General features: G+C 42.4%; 1 protein-coding gene across 1 annotated transcript in view; it reads left to right on the forward strand.

Moving 5' to 3' along the window:
• nfasca (neurofascin homolog (chicken) a) overlaps positions 1-21,705 on the forward strand; it is a 39,146-nt gene extending 17,441 nt beyond the window's left edge. Inside the window, exons 17-31 of the mRNA XM_076267336.1 lie at positions 323-393; positions 928-1,147; positions 1,518-1,633; positions 2,123-2,327; positions 2,638-2,760; positions 3,147-3,320; positions 6,350-6,367; positions 9,964-10,137; positions 10,284-10,313; positions 10,700-10,711; positions 10,871-10,990; positions 14,332-14,481; positions 15,639-15,770; positions 16,093-16,162; positions 21,477-21,705. Coding sequence (XP_076123451.1) covers positions 323-393; positions 928-1,147; positions 1,518-1,633; positions 2,123-2,327; positions 2,638-2,760; positions 3,147-3,320; positions 6,350-6,367; positions 9,964-10,137; positions 10,284-10,313; positions 10,700-10,711; positions 10,871-10,990; positions 14,332-14,481; positions 15,639-15,770; positions 16,093-16,162; positions 21,477-21,705 — 1,844 coding nt within the window. The remainder of the gene's footprint in view (positions 1-322; positions 394-927; positions 1,148-1,517; positions 1,634-2,122; positions 2,328-2,637; positions 2,761-3,146; positions 3,321-6,349; positions 6,368-9,963; positions 10,138-10,283; positions 10,314-10,699; positions 10,712-10,870; positions 10,991-14,331; positions 14,482-15,638; positions 15,771-16,092; positions 16,163-21,476) is intronic.
• The last annotated feature ends 3,730 nt before the right edge of the window (positions 21,706-25,435 follow it).

Here is a 25,435-nt window from a genome sequence, read left to right on the forward strand (position 1 = left end):
ATTCATGCACTGCAGAAGGATGTGTCATTACAGTAAATGAGATTATAGGCCTGAGAGGATCTGAATTCTGCTGTTTTATCCACTAGTGTCATTGACTTATAATGTGGTCCACTGTGTGTGTGTGTGTGTGTGTGTGTGTGTGTGTGTGTGTGTGTGTGTGTATGTGTGTGTGTGTGTGTGAGAGAGAGAGAGCGAGAGGGAGAGAGAGAAAGAGTGAGGTCTCAGAATGAAGAGTCTGAAGAGTATTATTAGATATTATGTGCTTGTGTCATTGACTCGGTCATTGACACATAATGACGTGTGGTGTGGTGCTCTTACTCAGCCCCAGATATTGCTCCTGAGGACATCAAAGGCATGGGCTCCAAGAAGAACAACATGGAGATCACCTGGAAGGTTAGCCATAGGTGGCACAGGGAATGCTTTGTCCATAAATACATAAATATCTCACAGTCTACAGTAGGAAATGAGTACTTCATCATCAATAGGGAAAGTGCTTAATTATATATATACACATATATATATTTATTTATAAATGTTTGTTTGTATATAAGGCAAGCTCACAGTCTACAGTAGGAAATGAGTACTTCATCATCAATAGGGAAAGTGCTTAATTATATATATATATATATATATATATATATATATATATACATATATATATTTATTTATAAATGTTTGTTTGTATATAAGGCAAGCTTTCGATAACCATACAAAAGTGGTTTTCACTGAAATATTTTCAAATACCTATTACTGTAACATATTGGACTACAGTACTTGTGCGAATATTCCACCTCACAGCACAGTAATGATTGCAACAATTTCCAATGAGATATTAGAGATTCAACTTCACTTTGTGTGTGTGTGTGTGTGTGTGTGTGTGTGTGTGTGTGTGTGTGTGTGTGTGTGTGTGTGTGTGTGTTTTCCCAGCCCCTCTCTGACATTCAGAGGAATGCCCCCAATATTGTTTATGAGGTTTCATGGAAGAAGAAGGACACAGAGGAGTGGAACATCGTCAACACCACCCAAGCCAAATATGTGGTTCACGACACGGAGACCTATGAGCCTTTCCACATCAAGGTCCAGGCCATCAACGACTTCGGCCAAGGCCCAGAGTCTGGGATGGTGCTGGGCTACTCTGGCGAGGACTGTAAGTCTGGATCCTTGGGAAAACACCTGTGCTTTTCAACATTTAGCATAAAGCTAGCAAAGACTAGAACAATCATGAGAACAGGGGTCGGCATGAGGATATATTACTGTGTTGCTTTGTTCCTAGAAAGCAGAGTATTACTGTGACTTCAGTAAAACAATAGTGGACCAGCAGATGCCCTCTGACTTGCATTATTTTATGGTGACCGAAGTCCAACAGTGTTCTATGGATCTCTTTCTCTCCCTTTCCCCATCTATTTCTCTTTTTCTCCCCCCTCTCTCTCTCTCTCTGTCTCTCTCTTCTCTTCTCTTCTCTTCTCCCTCTGTCTGGTGTGAGATCCGCTGTAACTCGAATGTTGTCTTCTGCGTAGATCCTTCTGCAGCCCCAGCACACCTGAACGTGTCAAAGATTGACAGCACCAAAGTCAACATGCATTGGGACCCTGTAGACCCGAGCACCGTCCATGGGGAGTTCAAGGAATACAGGGTGAGCCATAGAACATCATTGCATCCTGGATATCAGTCTGTCCTTCAGTAGAGATCCCCTTCTCCTTTCTGAAGGATCAACCAAGATATGTCAGTTGTGCCAAGGTGTTGTCAGGTTCACACTTAGATGTGGGACACCCAGTGACTACTTTAGTTTTGCACATGTATAAATTTAGTGTTATATGTGTATGTAATGACAGTACAACTACTATTATACTGTACAGTATAACTACATTAACAACAGTATAAGTATTATTCTTCTGTGGCTGTCTGTTTACCAAGTCTTAATAATGTACACAGTCGTGCTATTTGAAAATGAATGAATGTGAATATACTGCACTGGTCTGAAGGATGTGTGTGTGTGTGTGTGTGTGTGTGTGTGTGTGTGTGTGTGTGTGTGTGTGTGTGTGTGTGTGTGTGTGTGTGTGTGTGTGTGTGTGTGTGTGTGTGTTTCTTTGTGTCTGTGTGTGTCTGCGTGTGTTTCTCACAGTTGTACTACTGGAGGGAGAGCAGCCTGGTGAAGGGCCTGAAGGTCAACAAGGATAAGAAGACCAAGGGCTTCTTCAGTTCGTCCGGCACGGGCATCCTCACCGACCTGGTGCCCTTCAGCCTGTACAAGATGTACATGGTGGTGGCCAACAGCCGCTATGAGGGCCCACCCAGCAACACGGTGGAGTTCAAGACCAGACAAGGAAGTATGGAACTCAAAGCGGGATCTTTGTGTGTGTGTGTGTGTGTTTTTGTGTGGTTGTGTAGGTCTGTGTGTGGTTGTAACTGTGTGTGTGTGTGTGTGTGTGTGTGTGTGTGTGTGTGTGTGTGTGTGTGTGTGTGTGTGTGTGTGTGTGTGTTTGTGTGTGTGTCTGTGTTTGTGTATGTGTGTGTGTGTGTGTGTGTGTGTGTGTGTGTGTGTGTGTGTGTGTGTTACTGTATTACTGTATTCACATGCAGATATAATAATGGTTAGCAACCAACTGAATGTTCTGCTATTGTATGTCGGCTCTTTAGTTCCAGATGCGCCCAGGTTCTTCAAGATCGTCCGGAGGAGCTCCAACACCATTCACCTGCAGTGGGACAAGCCTCTGGAGCCCAATGGGAACCTTAGCGGGTACACGTTGAAGTTCTTCACCGGTGGGTCTCACTTCAGCACGTGCACACACAGCACTGAAACACATAGGTCAGGGAACCACACGCGCTGGTCATTCAAAAGATAGTAGGAAAGTGTGACTGTTGTTGTACAGTCAGGGCGTATTAGAAATGTCTTAAACCAAGTAAGCAAGAAACGGTACAGTTCTCAATTCATCCACATATAGAGATAAAGACAAATCTATCAAACTCTCCTAACCTGTAAACTTGAGGGTGTGATAGGTTAGATTGTTGTTTGATGTGATATGATAGGCTGTTGTTGATTCATAGTAGATGAGTACGATAATACTGTTTGTTGTAATAAATGTTGGGTGAGAGTTGTGCATGTGATGTCCAGAGAGGTAAGTGACAGTTGTCTGTCTGTGTTGTAGTGAATGGGACACAGGTGGGCAAAGAGCAGGTGAAGAGCTTCCACCCCAACGTGACATCGTTCGACTTGCACGTTCCTGACCGCCACACACGCTACAAGTTCTTCCTGGCGGCCTTCACGCCGGCAGGGTCAGGGGAGGTCAGCTCCGACGAGTCGCCAAACTTCTCCAACGAAGGTGAGCGGTCAGCAAACACACATATGCATGTACAGTACATACATGCATATGTGCACGTTATACACACACACACACACACACACACACACACACACACACACACACACACGCAGCAAGTTGTCCTTCACTTTTACACTTTTACAGCTACTTTCTCTTCTTTTCTTTCTTTTGTGGAAAAATACACTCCACTAAAAAAATCTTTGGATTTGTGGTAAGCACGTGGTTCCCTTTGGCTCTCTTAGGTCACTGTGATTGTAACCTTTGAGAAAATAAGTAATTTAATGTAAACACTAGACAGTAGTATGTTTGAACTATGGTGATAAGCACTGCTGTTTTAAGTTTTGTTTAGTTTGTAAATTTAGCTGCATGCTTCAAGAAACAGCGACACCTAAGAATAGCAGAATGACACATCTGCTGATGGTGCTATCAAGCAGCTGGAATGTCTTATATTGTTATTTTAGCATGATGACAGGGCCACAAATAAATTTCCCTTGAAACAGAGTACTTTGAACCCAATGTGCAGGCAGATGCCCAGTGGTATCTGTGACATACTCAATGCACTGTTCTTGGGTCATGCTAGTCTTAGGCATCAGAGACTAGCTTGCGGCATTTGCTGCTTTATTGTTGTTGCTGGTCTATGGTCATATGGTGGTTTATGTCGGGAGACCAAAAAGGAATGAGCACTCGATCAGGATTTTTAGTTTTCAGCATACTTTATCTGTATTTGCCCAACTTATAATATAATGTAGTCTTTAAGTATACTCAGGATATGCAGTAAATACTTACCAAGAGTGTCTCAGAATAAGCCATCATAAAGCCAGCAATGTCATGTGTGCAGGCACTACCAAGGGCTAGGAGTAGGTGGGAGTGGTGGGCGCCTTTGGGTTTGAGTGCAGAAGCAGACAGCGTGCAGCAGTGACGGTCAGGCTATGATATTATGGGAACGGTCTGAAGAGCTGAAGAGACGTGTCTGCCAGTGGTCAGATTTCTGTTAACAAAGTCTCCTGTCAGTCATGTGCCATGTTCGAATGCACTGTCTCCTTCACTTTCTCTCTCTCTATCTCTCTCTCTCTCTCCCCCTTCTGTCCTTCTTCACTGTTCTATATTTCATTCTTCCCTTCTGTCCATTTTGAACACTTCTCTGTTTCCGGTGTTATACGGTATCTGGCTATTATGTTAACTGGCTGGACTGTTGACTTTACCTCTAGAGGTAACATAACTGCCCCCTTCTTTTGCAGATATGTTCAGCTGATGATTTAGCCTCTGATACCTGGTTGCAGATTCGTCTGTTTAACTCAAGTTCAAATTGAAATGTTTGTGATGCACCACTTTGTTGTTTAATAAAGGCTTACAACTAAGGTTGGAATTTCGTCATTTTAGGGGCAAGGCCATTTGGCCTTCACCTTTTTTTTTAGGGGCACCAAGGCCACGTGACAGGGCACAAAGGCCATTGAGTGAAATTCGATGGTTTTACATTTCAGATTGATATCATAACATCAGTGTTGGGAAAGCTACTTGGAAATTGTAATGAGCAAAGCTATTTGGTATACTCTGCCATAAATTAAGCTAAGCTACACAAAAGCTATCACCCAGTAGGGTTGCCACCAATATCTGATAAAAAAAACCTGGACATATCATTGGTCCGACCAACTGCTTTGCTCACAAAGCCAGCGGGACACTGCAGACGAGGTGGTTGTAAGAGGTCAGCTAGTACAGTATACTGTATGTTATTATGATTGTAGCAAGTTAACACGGCTGATCATAGTATCTGGCTACCATGTTATCTTGCTGCTTTGCCCAAGCCATTTACTTAGTAGGCCTTCAAAGTAGCCTATCATGGTAAAGTTTTACAAACGTTTCACTGACTGCTGTGGTCAGGCTCTGGCCGCCTCTACCTGAAGTGTCTATAGCACAGGATTATGAACGTCAGCAAATAAATAAAATAAAAAAGTTAAACTAGGCATGAGATTTGAACTCTTGATGACAAAACTAAAATCTGCATGTTAACCTGATGCATATCACAACTGACCATTACTCTGGTTGGCATTCAGTGTTGCCTAATAATTGTGTATCTAGTCCAGTCCACACAATTATTGTGATTGTTTCCAAAGAAACTACAGTGTTAGCTGTCCAAAGAGGTCAAGCATTTGATTATAGGCCAGACTAGGTGGGAACAGTATTGAGTCAGTACTGAAATTGGTATTGAGAATGATTTAATAGTATAAGGTTACCGGTATTTATTTATTTGGTGGCATATTCATGGTCCAGTGCATGTAGCCTACTACAGAAAATCTGACACTTCCACGCTGACACCAGGTTTGTGCAAAATTCCGAATTTTAGAATGGGTCTCCATTAAATTCATGAATTGGAATTTGAATTGAACTGGCTCTGCCCCAGGAAGTTGAATTTGAATTTGAATTGAAATGACAGGAAGTGAAATTAAATTCATTGCCATTCAAAGCAATTCCACAGTCACACAACAGAAAGAATGTGTTGAATCTCACAGACTGTACATTCAGTTTTGGGAAGGTTCATTTTTAAGTTGCGTGTTTGATGCAATCATATCTGACATACAGTAAACTGTGAAGCTTCATTGTTAAACACTACCCTTCTCATTCTCAATTCAATTCTGAATTTTGACTCTGACACCTTGTGTTGTAAGCCTTTATTAAACAACAAAGTGGATCATCACAAACATTTCAATTTGAATTCTGAATTTTGACTCTGACACATTGTGTTGTAAGCCTTTATTAAACAACAAAGTGGATCATCACAAACATTTCAATTTGAACTGGAGTTAAACAGACAAAACTGCGACCAGGTATCAGAGGCTGAACCATCAGCTGAACACATCTGCAAAAGAAGGGGACAGTTACGTTAACTCCAGAGGCAAAGTCAACAGTCCAGCCAGTTAACATGATACCGTATAACACCACCACTGTCGGTTCCTGGTGTTGTTGTTGTTTTTCTTTCTGTGTTTGCTCCTTCTTACAAGTCTCCCCTCTTCCTCTCTGTCTCTCTCTGACAGAACTATATACCAGCTCAGGTATTGACCTCTCAGGTGTAGGTAAAGGGGGTTAGACTGCCTGCTTGCTTCTGTCTGTCTGTCTGTCTGTCTGTCGGTTTGTCTGATGATCTGTCTGTGATGTCATTTCCTGTTTACAAAATCTCCATCCTCAAAACTCATTTGCACTGCATATGAATGAGAAGCGGATGGCATATAGCAGGGGTCGGCAACTAACTTTCGGCCAGTTTTTTTCTTAGCCAATAGATGGCAGGCCAGAGGATAGGCTAATATTTAAACGCCCCTCCGGTGGATGACCTGTTAGTCAACACACATCTGGAATGGATAAAAATAACTCATGAAAAATAACTCATGGGCCGATTGATGGTCTACTTGAGTAATTAAATGCTCTTGATTAACTCTTTTATCTCCCCTTTCAGTATTGTGAATAGTAAATGTGTAGCCTAGGCTACAATAATTTTGGCAATGATAGACTTTTAACACGGAGCCTGGCTTATTAGGCTACTACTTTGGATAGTCTATCTTAATTTTATTCTTACTTGGTTGACCCACCTCCTGACACGACAATGTTACAATGTTTATTGTTTGCCTGCAATAAATATTAGCGTGCAGGTATAGGTATAAATTAGCTGGGAGAAAATGTCTTGGTCAAAAAATCTAAAGAAGGAAGTTTTACCGTGAAAGTAGAGCCTATGAAAAGGAATAGGAAGACAAGTTTGCATTCATCTTACCTGGTTTCACAGATGCAAAGCCCGTGTGTCTGATCTGCAATGACGCTGTAACTGTTTGAAAGGAACGACACGAAGCGGCACCTTCAAGATAGCCTATCCGCTCCAGACAGAAGCGCGAAAGTGCAACATGCGCTGCCAGAGGACCAGGGATCAAAGGACCGGATCATAGTGTGTTCTGGTGTTCTTTCTCATATTTGTTTAAGCACCCGTGGTCTGATTGGTAAATAGGCTATTTGTAAAGGATTTTTAAAAAATCGGACTACAAGAATAATCTGGCGGGCCAAATAATATTGCTGGCGGGCCAGCTTTGGCCCGCAGGCTGCCTGTTGCCGACCCATGCCATATAGCTTGGTCATTTTCATAATTCATGAAATATGAAAACATGTTCCTGAGGAGGACCTCTGAGCACCTTGTAGACATGATATAAAATGCTGGGCATTAAAATGGGATGTTATATCCTTGTGGAATTTCATTTTACAACTTCAGTCTCATCCACTGAATGTTTAATAATAATAAAAAAAAAGTTGTCAAAGTATGGTAAATTTCAAATTTCAGCCTGCAGTTTCAATATAACCGATTGGTTAAGTAGCTGGGTGGGGAAAATATATGAACATTTCATGGTATATATGGTAAATTATTTCAACTATCAGAAGATAATTCAGTGCATAAATGCACTGTCAATAGTCATCTGTGTTCATCAATTTTCTGTCAGTGTCCATGTTCCTCTTTGTCTTCCATGTAACGCTTTCAGGGACAAGGCTTGATGGCCTACATGTGTCTGACTATAGAATACATGTGCTTGATTCCCTCTCTAGAATATGCTATGGGAACCATAGGGAGAATTTCTGTCAACATGTTCTGATGCCACTGTTTTCCGAGTAGTTCTAATATTGCTCCATAAATCTTTGATCCCTGATGGTGCCTGTCGACTGTTACCATGTCATCAACCCTCACCTATTTCCCAGCATGCTCTGTTCATTCAGCATTCAGAAAAGCGACATGGTGAATTATAACATGAGGTGCAATTCAGTTCACTCCACTTGCTTTCAAAAACATTCTAAGGGACCACCTCAGATGTTCATCGCCTTGTTACTTTGGTAACAAGTGTATGAGAAGCTTGTGTGCGATGGTAGAAAGTGCCGGAAATACTGTGACAGCATGTGTTGGATGCATTTTAAGGTCACATTGGTAACCCATGGCTGCCATGGTGCGGTAAGCTTGCAAACTGTCTGTGCAGTGATAAATAATTTGCTGCAGATGCCCACTAGAGGGCAGTGGAGAGTCACCATCGTGGCTTCATGGAGGAATGGCAAGCATGCCCACTCTGGCTTTTGCCACAGCAGTTGGGATGGGGAGTTCTGCACTTCATCTTTCTTGGGGGGTTCGGGTGTCCACAGTGCTGCCATACACCGCTGGTTACATTTCACCTCCAGTCGGTTTTGCTTGCTCACGGCCGAAGCTTGCACTGTTGAGTCTCACCTGAGTTGTGTGTGTGTGTGTGTGTGTGTGTGTGTGTGTGCATGTGTATGGAGGGTATGGGGGTAGCTTTGTTTTATGTGAGTCCAGGCACATGCCCTGTTGCACTCTGGGTAAAATACACAGGTAAGCGTGATGTGTGGAGCTCCCAGCCTTTGGCTTTGCTTGAGACAGGATATCTCATGTCACATAGGCATGACCGCTACCGAGACATTCCCACGCTCTGCTTTATCTGTGCCCACCCATCTGTCTGTCTGTCTGTCAGCTCATCTGTATTGTGACACCTTTACACTACCATCGGTCACATCTTGTGCGTTTCCCAAAACCATAGTACTTTGTTGGGTGCAATGCAATTTCCCATTGCCAATCAACTAAGTTGCTAACAGGTTAGCAACTATGCTTTTGGGAAACGCATCCCTGGGCATGAGGGGGAGACAAAGTACTGGCATGCTTGGTCTTTTGTAATGATAAATGCCATATAGAGGACTGGCTATACACTCGCATATGGATTCAGGGATTTCTAGGAAGTAGCGGAAATCCTGTCTGTCCAACGGTTTCAAGGTAAATTGTTGTATTGTAAACTGGAACAGTCTGTAGACAAGGTGAAGATAACTTTAAGGTACAGTGAAGAATATTGCTGATGTGTTATATGCATGACAGTGATGGTGTGTGAACACATGTAAGCAGGGCTGCCAACTTCTGGAGCAAGCAGAAAATCTGTCTCATTGCTGCAAGCCAAAGTGATTGGTTTGAATTGAGTGGATTTATCTGCAGTGAGTGCTTCTTAGGAACCCACAGGGACACGAAACATACCTGTTCTGTGTTGTGACAAAGTAGGTAAGATTGATGTGCGTTACATAATTCATCAAGGGTCTTCAAGGGTTAACAGAAGAGCCAGATGAGATAGATAGATGATGTGTGCTACATGCCACAATGTTACACTCTGGAGATGCCTTTAGGTTGATACTGGCAGAAGCAGGACAGAGGAGAATGAACAAGACATAGTTTGATTGTGTCTGATGAGTTGGCAGCCCTGTGCACATATGGATGGCCTTCCCAAAACACCCGTCACGTTGATCCATTTCCGATGATGAGGATTTAGAATAAAGAGAGGTTTCCTAGAAAATGCTTGCCTAATAATAGTAACCTTTTGTGGTTTTTATTCCTGTTATGGTACAAAAAATAATGTCTGCCTGACATACTTTCCATATTTTAAAATAAATGATTGAATTTTAAACTCATCAATTCAAATATGTAATAGGGTGCTGTGACAGTTTATCCCAGGCCTGGTTTTGGGAATCCCATATGGTTCTGATATTCCTATTCTTCTATCCTCTGTCTGTGATTGTGAACTGTGTTTCTCATTTTTCCTTCTCTTCTAACTGTCCTGTTCTTCCCTCCCGTCTGTAGTTGAGCTCACAGATGACGTGGTGGCTACAACTGTTCCCGTACCAGTTCCCACTACCATCCCAACAACAACTACAACCATTAGTACCTCAACAACTACAACAATTAGTACCTCAACAACTACAACCGTTAGCACCTCAACAACACCCCACGCCCGCATGGTCCCAAAAGTACTGGGTACAAACTCTGCCCATCACTTCAAGTTTGAGAAATATGGAAGTAGCGTAGGCCTAGTTATTTCTCTCAATTTGCCGGTGCATTAAGGAGATGAGTAGTTGTAGATCCTGGGAAATTTAATTTCCCTCAATGTAATCTCTTAGTAGTACAAAGTTCTGCCAAACAGCCTGATGAAAGTCTGTTCATTTAAGAAAGACCTTCCATTTGGACTCCAAGGGCGAGTTTCCTTCCACTCTTTTAGCTCCTTTGGCATTTTGTGTGTTTATTTGTATTAGCATTAATGTCAGCCGGTGCATATTTTAAAGGTAGTGTTTGTTTAGTCATCAGACAGCATTTTAAATGGAATTCTTCACCTTTCAGGGAATCAGTTTGGTTGATGCCCGAGGCGGCTGAGTATAGGCTGCTCTGGAGTCAGAAGTCTGAACAAAGTGCATGATCTATACAGTGCTTTTATGTTATATCAGTTAGTCCGTTAGCACTATAGCTACTGTGGTTAGCACTAGTTTTAATCTAATTCTCTTTTGACATTTGTTTTTATATAAGATATTAAGGACTATAACAGACATATCTGGCAGTCATGTCAGGCCTAAACGTTTTTCATTCATTACTAGTATCCTACTATCCAAATAAATTAGCACTTTTACTATTACTTTAAAAAAAAACATACCTATAATTTATCTAATCTGTGAGGCATGTTTGAACACTGGACTCCTCTCTGGCCTGTTCTGTGTAGCCACCCCTCGGGAGATCTGGAATCTGACGGTGGAGCCTAACAGTAACTATGCTAACGTCAGCTGGGATCACAACTTCCATGCCGACAACAGCGAGTTTGTGCTAGAGTACACCCTGCAAAGTAAGAACCAGACCCCAATGGCTTGGACCTTCCATTGGGAGCCATTGGAGTTTGAGGCAGTCTGTTGGAGACCCAAATCACCTCGCTGAGAGCAAAAAGGCTTAAAGTGCAAAGTCCTTCAGTGCAACCAGCTCATTGATCTGTAGCATGTTATTAGCCTCATGCTACAGATTTGTCACTGTAGGCTGGATTATTGCATGTCTTATTTGAATCTCCTTAAAAAATTATTCAGCACTGTGTCATCATGCTAATGTTCATGCAGTGGTCACGTGTATCTTAGACACCTGGGATGACAGGAAGAGAGATGGGCGAGCAAGGCAAGGGGGTGTCTTGAGTCTTCAGCTGTGACTGTGGCTCCCTTTAGAAAGCCCAGCATCAATCTGGTGGCTCAGAAGAATGGGGAGAGAGATTTGAGTAATTGATCCTACAGAGAGTGTGTGAGGCAAAGAATGAGTGAGAGAAAAAGAGTGAGAGAGAAAGAGAGAGAGAGGGGCAGAGGGTACAAAATAATGATTCAGACTCTCAGACAGTTTGAAATAACTTAACCAAATGGTTCACATTGCTTTCATGTGTCCATACTGTATGTGCTGCATCATAGCTAGAGTGGTTTAAATAATTCCACAATCATTTAACAGTATACTGTACCATAATTGAAATTTATCATACAAGCAGTATGAAGAGAATACTGTTTGTAGCTGAATAGAGACGTTTGAGGTTTTAAGGAGTTTTAATGTAATTTAATGTATCACTATATCATCTTGTAAATTTTTCAGATCACTCCTCATGTGGCCTCTCAATCTCACACTCTCATCTCATCTCTCAGTCTTCCTGCCACTCCCTCTGCCTCTCTCTCTCTCTTTCTCTATTTCTCTGCGCCTCTCTTTACTCTATAGCTCTTGTCTCTCTGCGCGTCTCCACCATTTCATATCGGTCGTCAGATGCCTGACTGCCAGTTGCCTCATATGCTTTGTGTGTGTGTGTGTGTGTGTGTGTGTGTGTGTCACACTGCTTGCTACGCTGCTCATGGCAACAGCGCTTTTCCAGCTCTCACTTAGGAGAGAGAGAGTGGATGAGATATATTCATAGCTGCGGTTAGCATGGCATTTTAGCCTGTGTGAGGTGGACACTGCTAAAGGAAATGTACCTTTTGGCTGGCACTCAATGGACTAAGGCAAACAAATTACACCTTCCCATTAAGATGTGGATGTGGGCTGCATTTCATGCACTTATTTATATACAGTATATATTTATTTATTTTCGCTCGGATGAAGTCACAAGGCTCTATGGTAGGGCTGGTCAATTATTGTAAAAAATCATAATTATGATTATGTTAGTTATGTTAATAGTTAATACTGAGATCATGATTACTTGTTGACAAAAAAAGCAGTTAAAGACACTAGCTCAGAGGTTCTCAACCTTTTTATGGTTAAGGCACACCAAAAGTTCAAACAGAACGCCAAGGCACACCAACTTAAGCAATAAGCCCCGAGAGGCCTAAAACCTCCAGCTGTTATAAAATCAGTGTAACCTACGGACTCGAGTGGCTTATTGCTTTTCTAAAACGGTTACTACATATATCTGGCAAGATTTCATAAAATAAAGGCACAGCAATGAGAAATGTAACAATTTATTCATAGATAATCATTATTCTGCTAAGAAATATGTTTATGACGTCAAATTTCTGATGTTGGTGCCGACACCTAATAGACTAATGATGTACCTAGCAGGGGTTATAACAATAGCAGAGATACTCACATTAGCATTAGCCAATTTCTCCCAGATGACGCACTCGGGTTGTGGGCAAGTGCTATTACCTACAGTACCTGTTGACAGTTTTCATAGCTACAGTATGCGCTGCCTGAAGTGAAGTTGCACGATGGAGATCAGCTTCACAAACCTTAATGGACTAAGGAGATAGCCATAGATACATAATAATTTAATTATTAGTCTGGCATTAGAATCAGTTAATGTAATTAAGAAAGAGAGAGAGAGGGGCAGAGGGTACAAAATAATGATTCAGACTCTCAGACAGTTTGAAATAACTTAACCAAATGGTTCACATTGCTTTCATGTGTTTCAATGTAGGCCTTTAAAAAATAGTGAATTTCACGAGCCTGTTTAAAATTCCACGGCACACTTCACCTTGCCTCACGGCACACCGGTTGAGAACCACTGCACTAGCGGATGGTGGTATGGCAGTCTAATCCAGTGCACCTCTAAAACTGAGTTAACCTCAAAGCCAAGTGACCCATGGTATTGCATGCAAATATGAAAAGTTGAGTCTTGCAGTGCTTTAATGTCTGAAGAATGCCATACACATCTACATTGTTTACCTCACCCTCCCACTTGGCAGCTTGTAACTTAACACTTGTGGCTGCACCCTCTGTTCAATGCCGTCAAGCCACATTCACCTTTATGACCCTTTGGGAAATCTGCTGGGCCACACTAATGTATTGTTGTTTTCCTTGTCAGTGCATAAGGTCCTTTATTTATCATTGACTTGTTTTTTGCTTTCGGCTGCTTAGCATATTTCTCTTGTGATTGATGGCAAGTCCACTGCATGATCATGCATGATCATGCCAATGCCAGCTCAAGTTGGGGCATTGCCAAAGTCATGCCAGTCAGTCCACATTGCATGGCGTCTCTCTGTGTGGAAAGGCGATCAGTTTTGTTGATTGGATGCCGTATGCCGTTATCTTCCAATGAGATGGAGCAGGGGTTCATGAGTAATTGAGACATGAGACTTGAGCATTCCTCCTGTTGTATCCAATATTGTTCAGTGGCCTCTCAGTTGTCTTCTTTATACCAGTTTCTGGCTATATAGTGCATAGGTCTGGATCCGACCCAAGGGAAATGTTCTACTTATTGTAGTTCTACTTTGATGTGTACTGCAGTTTGTGGCTTTTGGCACAATTTCTCTCTTCATCATGAAAAAAATATTTTCTCCCATTGCTGTTCTCTGGAGAATTATACCAAAGAGGAAAAAAACATCTCTCACTCTCTCCCCATTTCTCTCTCTCTCTCTTTCTCTCTCTCTCTCTCTCTACTAATATGAGAAGACCTAGGAGCAAGGAAATTAGGGTTTTAAAATGCTGAATATTAACTGCTGAGCATCTTCTGTAGACTCAGAGAGACAGGAGGTTTGCTTTTCTGTCTCAGTCGATTTCAGAATGACCCGTACATCTCGTGGAAGCAGGCATCTGTCACCCGGCGACCTGTGCATTGCGCTTTGGAGTTGTTGAGACCTGTGGATTTTGGGTGAGACCTGTGTCCCTCCCTCCCACCCACCCACGTCTACGTTTGATGGGCGTCTGTGCTCTTGTCTTCTCCCCTCCCTGAAGGTAACAAGACAGTGAAGACAGTGGCCGTTAAGCACAAGTCCCACATTAGGTTGGCGGGTCTGGTGGAGGGGGCCAAATATCAGCTAAGGGTGTTCTCACTCGTGCAAAACCACATCAGCAGCCCGTACGTCACCTTCGAGACCAGTCGAGGTGAGCCATGTACGGAGGCCACTAACGGAGATATATCTACCAGGGTTGTGTGTGGACTACAGCATGTAATCCTGAATTCATCATAGTTTCCACCGAACGGATTTCACTTGACAAGACACAAAACTGACATCGTCATGAGGGGGTAATGATGCAGTAATTCAAGCTTGAACTGCTTGGTGGATTTTTTTGTTGTTTACTTCAACATCTCAAACACTTCACATGGCATTTCTTCTTCTTTTTTCTTTTCATTTTTTTTCTTTTCAAACGGCTTCTTACTTTTAATGAGAAATGTTCTTTGTAATATTTTTAAACAAACTTTTGTTTTGCCTTTGAAATTCTCCACAAAGTCATTTGTTGGTTATAATCAAGTGTTTATCAGATCAAAAACGGAGCAAATATTTACTCAGATTGTCGAAAACAAAAAAGTTATGCTAATAACTCCAGTTGTTATAGTGCCGAAGGTTTTTACAGTTAAAATGAAGTATGTTCTCTTCATCAGTACATGACAAAATAGATTCTTTTCATTTCTTGTTATTTGAATTGTGGGTAGAGTACATATTTGGGGGAAAGTAATTATTTCTTGATACCATGTGAGAATGCAGATGAGAAGCCATTTTCTTATTTCCTTACTGGTGAAATCAGTGGTGATTGGCACAAGGCTTATGTTTATTTTCTCCTTAAGTGTTTTGGGAAGATGTTTGATTAAAAGGAGTCTGCAACCTAATGAGGTGTAGCTGTGCATACCTTTCTCTTCACATCTATGCACTATTTATTTATTGACCAACTTTTGGTCAATAGCCTTCATCAGAGAAGGAGGAAAACTCAGACAGGTTGGCCTTAATATGTGAAATGTTTTATGAACGTATCTCTGACCACACTGTCTTAACATGTTTCTTATGGTAATCACTCCTCTTGTTGGTGCTCTTTGTGTGCCTTGGTGCACTTAGGGAGTTGTAGTTCTGATATAACACATACAGGCGCATAGATTTGTTGTTGTGTTAATTGGTCAGAGAACAATCTGGATCAAAACAAATGATCTGCCAAAGTCTGACTTCCTTCCCTCTGCTGTTTTCCTCTGTGTGTGTGTGTGTGTGTGTGTGTGTGTGTGTGTGTGTGTGTGTGTGTGTGTGTGTGTGTGTGTGTGTGTGTGACTCCAGCGATCACAACGGACAGCGTGGACATCGCCACGCAGGGCTGGTTTATTGGCCTGATGTGTGCCATCGCCCTCATCGTCCTCATCCTTCTCATCGTTTGCTTCATCAAGAGGAGTCGAGGAGGAAAGTATCCAGGTTGGAAGTCCACACTTACTATGTTTTTGCTGAATCTCTACCTTGATAACTGGAGCCTGTGACTTTTTGACAGTGTCGCGAAACTGTCAAAAGGTAAAACCGTTCTCGAACCTGTCCCCATGCACTCTTGACTCCCATACAAGGGAGTGTTGAGATCCAGCAATCACACAGTGCTTCTGCAGAGCCAGTAGAGCAGCTCTCCTGGTTCACACGTCTTTATTTAAAGTTGATTTAATCATGTCACAGTGCCTTGCAAAGAGGAAGGATTCAAATGAAGAAAATGTGTTCCTTGTATTAAACGTCTATGTCCTCTTTTGTCTAGTGAGGGATAAAAAAGACCTCCCTCTAGATGCCGTCGATCATAAGGACCAGGACGGATCCTTTGACTACCAGTAAGTTCCTTCAATTTGGTCTTACCAAATGTGCATGTGTTGACATAAAACAGACGTAATGTCCCTGACTGCTGATTAGATTAGACTGGACTAATGTCAGCTTAATAAGATGACGTGAGGTGTGATTCCTATTGTTTAGTCATGTTCTTCTGCTCGTTGCAGGTTCTACAGAGCCCTGGGCTCACGACTGTCTGTCTTTGTGTCACAGCTCACTAACCTTAATCCTTTTAAACCAAAAGAATAAAAGCTGCCCATCACTTACAACATAACATGTATGATGTATCTGAAAATATATATTACATTATTTTTTATATGGCCTCAGTCAGGTTTAGATAGATAGTAGATGGAAGGTTGTGATAGATTGCCCACATTACATAGCAAAATAAGCTCTCATCTTGTGTAATCACAAGCCATTTCCTCTAAATGGAGCCAGGTCCAAAACCTCTAGCATCCTTAGCTTTTCTTCATGGCAAGGTCAGAGCTGTCTGTGACAGAATTACTGAGAAATCCTTACGCCTTTCAACTCCTTATTCAAGTGTTGCCATCACTGTGACATTTAGACCATTCCACGTGTGGTACTTAGAGAGTGATTCTCCTCGCTGCCATTTCAGCCTATCAGCTGTCCCAGTTTTGCAGCCTCTCATCTCGAACGGTTCCTGTTATGTCAGCTTTCCCTCAGGAACATAGGAAAGCCCTTGGTTGGCTCATGGGCGCCTTGTTATGCTCAGTTCTCTCTACCCAGTTTAGTGCTATCTCCTCTTTCCAGATTTGTATAGGTACCCCATAAGGCAACTAAAGCCTGTGCCTGGGACATAACATTTTGTGTTTTTCCATTCGGTAAACCTTTTCCATAATTTACTTACAAAATCTGTGATGTTCCCCTCCAACTATATACACATAATCATCAAGTTTTGGATTTGAGTGGAGAACATTTACTACCCAAGAGTAGCCATGTAAAGGTGTCCTGTTAGCGATGCTAAGTACAGATAACATTGTCTTACCAGTTTGTTGAACCAGATTGATGATGATCACTAATGACATTTGGTACACTTCTACCTAAGTTAACTCTTCGTAATAACTGGACCTCATGCTAACAAACCAGCTCCAATGTGTGTCTTTCTCCCCTCCTCACCCTACACAACATTCCTTTCTCCCTCTCTCCCTCTATATCTCTCTCTTTCTCTCTCCCTCTCTCTCTCTCTGTTCCATTCACCTCCTCACTGAAAATGGCATCCGGTTTGGTAAAGAAACGAGAACAGGTACTTGGTTTGAGCACGGCATCCCCTTCTGAGTTGAAGCATGCCATTGGCTAACATTTTGACAGGATGGAACAGGAGCACATGCTCTGTATGCTGTCAGTTCACGTGTTATTCAGGGGTGTCAAACACAAGTCCAATTTGCTACCCAGTCCTTGCGCTTAATATGCCTAATCTTTGTGTGCCGAGCAGTTTACAAATGGAGACCAAAGAGGTGCAGTTATAGTTACCCTTCCAGAGCTCTTGAGATAAGAGCAGTAAAAGGAATACAGTGAGAGGGAATATGAGACCAACCTGCTTGCTTCGTAGTACTTTATAAGCTAGTGTTTTCCCCTTTGTTTTGCCCTTGTTTGAGTTGTACTTTTACAACTGCTAACGTGATTATGCGCTATGGTAATTGGCAGAGTTAGCCTAAAGTCGACACAGTTTGGCACCCTTGAATGAAGGCAAGAACTCTTGTCACAGGACTCAACACAGAAGCTACCCTAATTCTCTTCATATGTGTGAAGAAGGGGTTTGGGTTGACCAGGCACAGTTGCTCGGTGGTCAGACACAGCCTCTTATACCTGCATGCAGAGATGTTTGTAACTGGATGAACAGAGGTGTAATGTTTTTTTAAGACCTTTTGAGAAAGTAAGAACACACCTATAACCAGCTTTATCTTAGGGCCTCTGAGGTTCCCTCTGACTAATGTACATAGAACAGTACTGGTGTGGAAGACAAGTAAGAGTGTCGGACTGTAGTTGATGCCTTTCTGTATGCTGAACCTCAACTCTTTCTTTCTCCTGTTAATGTTTTTGTCCTCTCCCTCTCCTTGCACTCCTCTTCTCTCTCTCTCTTTTCCTCTCATTTTCTTCTATAAAGGTCTCTTGAAAGAGAAGACAGGTGAAGCTCTAAATGCAACAAGGCGTCTGAGCTGTTAACCTCTGAAATGAATAGCATTATTTATTTTGCGTTTGGGTTTTATTCAATTGAAACACTTACACCCCTTAATCAAAATATCTTCAACCATCCACTGCATTCTAATTGTCCGGCTGTGCTCCTTGATGTTGCAGACAGTATTGCTACTGCAACTTTATTTAGAATGACGAAATTAATAAAATGTTAGAGAGCAAGAGGGAGTCGGTAACCAAGTTTACAAAATTGCAGTTGGAGATATTTCATGACTTCCTTATCAGCTGAAATAACTTACTAAATATTGTCCCTGTCCAGTCATGTTACACAACTTATCAAACTGCCAATACATTCAATTCCCCACAATTATCTTCCCCTTCCCTTACACTGACCTATATCTTCCTGACTGAAACCCAGTCTCTCCCCGCAAGTCACAAACCAAACCTCATGCAATATTTGGTGTGTCAGCTGTCTTCAAAATGGCACCTGATTTCAGCAGTCACTTTTATTATTTTTACAGTACCTAAAAATAAAGCAACACAGCAGCACTTTACTTTTCCCTGAGCCTATGACCATGTCCTGCCCTGTGTGAGTGCAATCCACCGTTAGTTGCAACATCAGCACATTTGATTCCGTGGCTTTCGCCACTTCTTTCTTAGGATGAATTTGAGCACGACCAATGCTATGCCTAGTCGTAGTAGTTGGACTGAACTTACTCAGGTGAGGACATGGGAATACGATGCACAGCTTCCTTCCTGGCGGTGAAGGGTATGGCTGAGAGTGTGCTTACTACCGACCACTCTGCCATGCCCCCTCACTTGTGCCGGTGGGGTCCTTTGATTAAAACCCAAACGGTAAATTGTTGGAGAATTGCCTAAGAGTGTCTAGTCTGTCTCCAAAGGACCAGAAACAGATGTTTGTTGACCTCGGAAGGGTGTGGATTTAGCTTGACGATGTGATTAAGACACTGTAGACTGTCTCTTTCCAGCTGTGGTGGCTACTTCCCCGTGACACCTACGTTGGTGCAAGTTTTTCTCCGACTGTCATGATGACTTGGCATGTTGCATGCTTGGGAGCCTTGGTCTCCTGGTTCACGAGCAAACGTGTGATTTTTTGTGTTGGACTTTGACTCTTGGGTAAGGTTCGACGGCACTTGGCTCGCTTAAAGCCCCGAAAGTTCGACAAAAGCAATGCTAAGAGCATCTTAGCAATCGGGATGGCTGAGGAGGGGCTGTGATGGAAGACTGTCCCTGCAGGGAAAGGGCGAGCGTTAACGAGCGAGCCCCTACGGCTCTCCCAGGCACGCAGGTCTGCATCACAGCCTGTCAATATCCATCCGAGGGTCCCGAAAGCGAAACCTCTTCAGACTGTAGCGGAAACAAGAGGTTGAACGATTGACAGAGCCTTGCATCCCTCCCCCTTATGTGAATTTTCCTTGTGAAAATCCTCCTGTTAAGAGACTGCCGTTTTATGAACGCTAGACTGCTTGTATTGATGCAGGGAGGTGACCAGGCCTGTGGTCCACTGTGCATGTGGGAGAACTGCTTCTCCCAATATGAGGTACGACCCCGCCTTAGATTGCATGCGTGGGAATGCAGTCGTGAAGACTGGTTTAGAAGGAGGAGCCTCTGCTATTTTGCATCGTTACAGATTTTGAATACTTTGCTGAAGTGCTGATGAAGTGATGAGATCATCACTGGAAGCAAGCATAGCTTAAAGGCAAATAAACTTTTTTCTCCCCGACAGTCGTTGAATCCTGCAGAAGAAGTTCTCTCCATCTCTACAGAGAGTAATCTAGCCCTAGTCATAATTTATGTCTTCAATTTTGCATCTGTTTTCTGTGGCTTTAGCTTATGATGTTGATTTTAGAGAATGACAGGTGCTAGTTGGATTATGAATTTGGATGGATTTTTTGCCTCCTGCAATGGAGATCAGCATACATTTACTTTTAAAGATCAACTAAAGCTTAAACAAATAATGTGTTTTATCACTCCACAGTACATTTTGAATTCATTTGAATGGATAGAAATCAAATCAACACCTACGCATGTAACTTTCATAAAGTTAGGTTTCCAAATAGTGAAGTGTCCACTGAAGGTGCTGAAACCATGCTCAATCAAAATGCCCAATCTTCCCCTCGTCATCTTTCCCTGTCAACATAAGGACACTAAGCTGTTCTGCACATTTTAGGGAAGTTAGGGAAGTTATGCTAAACCAGGCCTGTACAGCCTATGTGTGTGATGGGGCATATATTTTATGCCCGCCCCAAAAGTTCTAATCTCAGACATGCTGAAATATTTCATGGTCCAGCTCCACAAAAGATGTGAAATAGATGCACACAGATGCAGATCAGTACACACAGTCTTTTTTGACACATTTTCAGGAATAGTTTTCCAACTATTTCCAAGCATTTCCAAGCAAATCTTTTGAATTCACTTTAGTCGATCTTTAACCAGTGGTCAAAACTACCTGAACACAAGAACATTGAAGGAAATGGAGTGCCCCTTGAGTCTACGTAGACTGTGGTGGCCATTTGTAGGCAGTTCATGCTGTGCATAGTTCTTCTGGACTGTCAATGCAATTGTGGTTACAGTCTTGCAGTCTTACAGTCAATGCAATTACAGTTACAGTGTTTGAGGTGACTCAAACTATACGTACGTTTTGTAAGGCTGTTGAGTGGGGTCAGGTCAGCCAATGCTCAATGACCACCACGCTTCCTCTCATTCCTCTGTGCTCTCCTCTCCTCGCAGTCAGCAAAGCAAAGAAGAAGAAGATGATGAAAATGGGTGTGTGCAAGAGTATACTAGTGTGTCTTTGACAGAGACGGGTGGGGGGGTGGAAAATGTGAAATGTGCATATCTGTGTGTGTGTGTGTGTGTGTGTGTGTGTGTGCACGTACCAGCAGAATGCTTTGTATGCAAAGCATATATTTATTTTGAGCATTGATACACTGACTAAAGAGTTTCACTTAACATCCCAGCATGAGGCTTTTCTGAGCTATATATGCTTCTGCACCTGAAACCCTTAACACTAACACACCTCTCTCTTTCTCTCTCTCTCTCTCGCTCTCTCTCTCTCTCCCTCCTCTTTTACTCCTTGCCTTCTCTTGATATTCCACTCCTCTCTCTCTCTTTCACTCTTCTTTTGCCGTCACCCCTTTACAGCAGTGACGAGGACAACAAGCCGCTGCAGGGTAGTCAGACGTCGCTGGACGGGAATGTGAAGGAGAGCGATGACAGCTTGGTGGACTACGGCGAGGGCGGCGACGGACAGTTCAACGAGGACGGCTCCTTCATCGGCCAGTACACCGTTAAGAAGGACAAGGAAGAGACGGAGGGCAATGAGAGCTCAGAGGCCACCTCCCCCGTCAACGCTATCTACTCCCTGGCATAGCCCCCCCCCCGCCCCCCTGCCTGCTCAGGGCGACTCCTAGTGGACACAGGGTGCTATCACACACAAAACACGTAAAATAGAGAGAGAAATATTAATTCAGTCACACACACGTGTGGGGGGTGGGGGGGAGGGGGGGAGTGACGCTTCTTCAGTAGTGGGTCACTGTGGGGGGGGTGCAGGATACAGTAGCACCGATGCTCAACCAGACAAACAGAAAAGGACGAAAAAGGACAAAGGCCTACCATCTTGGGGCTGGAGAAAAAAATAAACAATTTGGGGAGGAACAACAAGAAAAGGATTGCTGAGGCAACGTCAGAGCAGCACCTGCCTTCTTCCTTCTCCCTGGGCCCCCTCTCCCCTCCCCCCGCTCCAAACACACACTGACTCCGAGCGAGCTTCAGCGGGGTGGGATAGGAGCCGAGAGGACGTCCTAATTTCAAGCTTTGTGGCTTAAGCATTGATTTGATTTGAGTTTGTTTTTTGTTGTTGTTCCCTCCCCCCCCAAGAAATCCTGCTTCAAATCCCCCCCACCCCCTGCTCACCTGCCCCTCTTTTGCAATAAAGACAACTACGCAACCCAGAAGCCCTTAGTGACATATCAGCAGTGGGCAGGCGGAAGGACAGCATGTGGGCAGATATGTTTATCATATTGATATTTCTGCGCTGAGAGATTTGTTTTTGTTTTTGTTTATCCGGTTGGGCTTCTGGTGATGGATTATGTTCATAAATATACATGAATGCTGTAGAAAAAGAAAAAAAAAGAAACAGTGCTGGCACACCCTTTTTTTCCTGTGCCCTGCAAAAACTATGCACTATATATTCACTATATATGTCATGTTTTTGTGGGTCTATGGGGTTTAAAGAATCACCTGTTCTTTTCCCCACTACTGTTGACTCCATTCCCCCTGCCTTAGATCACTGTTCATTTTTTGTTAGCATCTTATGGAGACATTTTATGAACACGGCGAATGCAGTGTTTTTTTCTGGTTCGCAAAAGGTTATATCTGTAACCACTGACACAAAACTTCTTCTCAGACAGAGAAAACATGGTCTGACTTGTAAATGACTAAAAGATGTATTATTTTGAAGCATGTTAGTATATTAGTGCAAAAGACAATGAACGGTCAGGCAAGAGGAGCGTGCTTTAGCCCAAATGGCGTGTTCACATACTCGAGCTAAATTCAAATGCGTCTGTGATTGTTGTTCTAAAAACAGCCCCTTAACTCTTGGTCTGTCTCCTCTGTTCTATTTCAGACCTTTGTTCACACTGCAAGTTTGGTTGACATCCAGGAGCCTTAGGCTTAAGCATTGCATTGTGTGCTCAATGGTCGGTCCGCAGTGTTGCTAGGTGAAGAAAAAGGCTTTGTGAAAAAGAAAAAGCAATTGTTGGAATCAGATTTGTTGTCATATTTCTGTCCAAATATTTTTAGGGGAGAATATTTATGTAATGAACTATCTTTCACTATTTAGGGGAAAAGGGTTTTGAAGTAATGTGATAAGTTAGACACGTGTTGACTGAACAACCATTTAGAAGATGACTTGAAACACATACGACACAAAAACACTGGGTTGCTTGTGCTCTTTTGATGTCAAGATACACATATGGACAGGTCCCAAACACACACAGACACAGGAATTCTCTAGAGTGGGGTGAAAGCACAGGGATGTTGACGTAACTATGGTAACTTGCAACAATCCATCAAATGATATCCCGCTTCCCCATCAAGAGCACCTCTCATCCTCTCTCTCACCCAATTTCCCTAGAGCTGGAACTGAAATGACAGTTTGTATATTTGAGTTTTTTTTTTTTTTTATTTATAACATAATAGAATTTTATTAATATTTAATTGATCGAATTTCGAATTTGGATATATTGCCACTGCAGAGAGCTACAAACACACCAATAGCATCCAAGAATGGCTCAGTTTAATATAGCCTTTCATCAAATAACTGTTGAAGGCAGGAGTTGTTTTCTTTTTCTTGCAGTGAAACTAATGCCACTCACTGTCACAGTGAAAATGTTTTATCAGTTTATTCTGCTGCTCTTCTAGTATTATTGTTGTATTACTGTTATTACGTGTTAATATTTAGAATTTATTTAATATAACTTTTACACAACACAGAAAAATGATATATTGTTTATTTATTTAACATAAATTAAGACCCAAAAGATGTCCTGTTTAATTCTATGTAAATATTTATGTAGGCTGTTGTAGGCTAGGTGCATAAGCGGAGGGATGCTCTTGACATTGGCGAGTCCAGCAAGGCAGACCTCGCCGAGACAGCCACACCCGGGAATGGCCCAGGGCTTTGTTTCTACTGTCCAATCCTTACACAGATTTGTGTCCTTGTTCTCACGTCCGAGCTCTTTCCCACTCTCTTTCAAAACAAGAGCCTGTGAGGGATGTTTGCTGGCAATGTAAATAGCAAATACTCTAGTAACTGTAAAGTAGCATTCTAGCCACACCCACTAAAGAGGACGGAAGTGCCCACATGTTTTTTTTTTTTTTTTTTATTATTCCTCGACCGTGTCTTTCTGAGGCCCTCGTGTTCTTCCTGAGGCCCTTGTGTCCTTCCTGAGGCCCTCTGCCTTCCACCTGCCAGCCTGACGCCACCCTCCAATGACTTCTACATGTACCTCCAGCTGGTCAGCTTATAGGATGTCTCACGTGCTACTGTCACAACTGCAACAACAAACTGTGTTGCAGAAACGCTCCCAGACCTCAGTCATATACGATACTTTCAACTGTTGCCACTATGAACCTTGTGACATTCTCTTTTGTTCTTCTCTGGTGAAAGTCTGTGAATGTTGTCCCTCCTGTTATGCCCTTCAGGGGGCACTCAGGCACCAAGGCATGGTGCCACATGTGGTCATAATCCATAGTACGCAGAGGAGCATCACTAATAATAGCAAAATAAAATGTCATCATCCTCACATAACCCTCCTTAAATCCTAGTGCATTCAAGGTTGATGGAATTCTCAGTGGAATTCTTTTCAAATATGCATCCAAGCTTTGGCCTCTTTCTGTGACGTGGTTAGGCTTGATGATGTCCGTGTTCTTCACTTGTTCTCCAGTGGACGTGATTCAACATGTGGATAACCTCAACATCTGTTGAGCAGGAGCTGTGTCTTTTGCTGTGTTCTCCACTGGTGGATTCTTTCAAACGTGTATTCATAACATCATTGTAAATGTTTAATTTTTTTTCTTATGATTACGCTGAGTTCATTTTTTGCAAAACTAGGATGTACACAAGTAGGCCACATACTCCATCACAAAGTCTGAGTGTTTTTATGCATTAACAGCGACGTTGGGCTCTTTTTTCAACTTTAATTGTAAGGATTTCTGTTTCACATTTTTACCGTCAAGTGTGTGGGAACAGCTTTTGAAGTACTGCTTCTTGGGCAACCAGTGTTTGTATGTTATGTCAAAGCTAAGTAAATGGCATATTACCATATTCACCATGTATGCGTGTATGATGAGATGCTGCAACTTGCTAGAAACGCCTTTCTTTATAGTAAAGCTATGTCATTTTCTCTAAACTAAGTATCTTGTCTTTCATTGTCCCTGTTGATCCCATACCCTTTGTTCTATGCAGTTGTTTGATACAGATTAGTTAGTTAGTTAGTTAGTTTATTAGTTGTCCCCTTGGGGAAATTCTTAAAACATTACAAGTTAAAACACCTAAAATATGTGCATTTTGCCTAATAAGGTGGGGATTTTCAGTGGTG

This window comes from Alosa pseudoharengus, unplaced genomic scaffold, assembly GCF_046254945.1.
Source record: "Alosa pseudoharengus isolate Yale_2024_CS ecotype anadromous, Long Island Sound unplaced genomic scaffold, YU_APseudo_1.1 YU_APseudo_1.1_scf_5, whole genome shotgun sequence".
In the NCBI taxonomy this organism is placed as follows: domain Eukaryota; kingdom Metazoa; phylum Chordata; class Actinopteri; order Clupeiformes; family Clupeidae; genus Alosa; species Alosa pseudoharengus.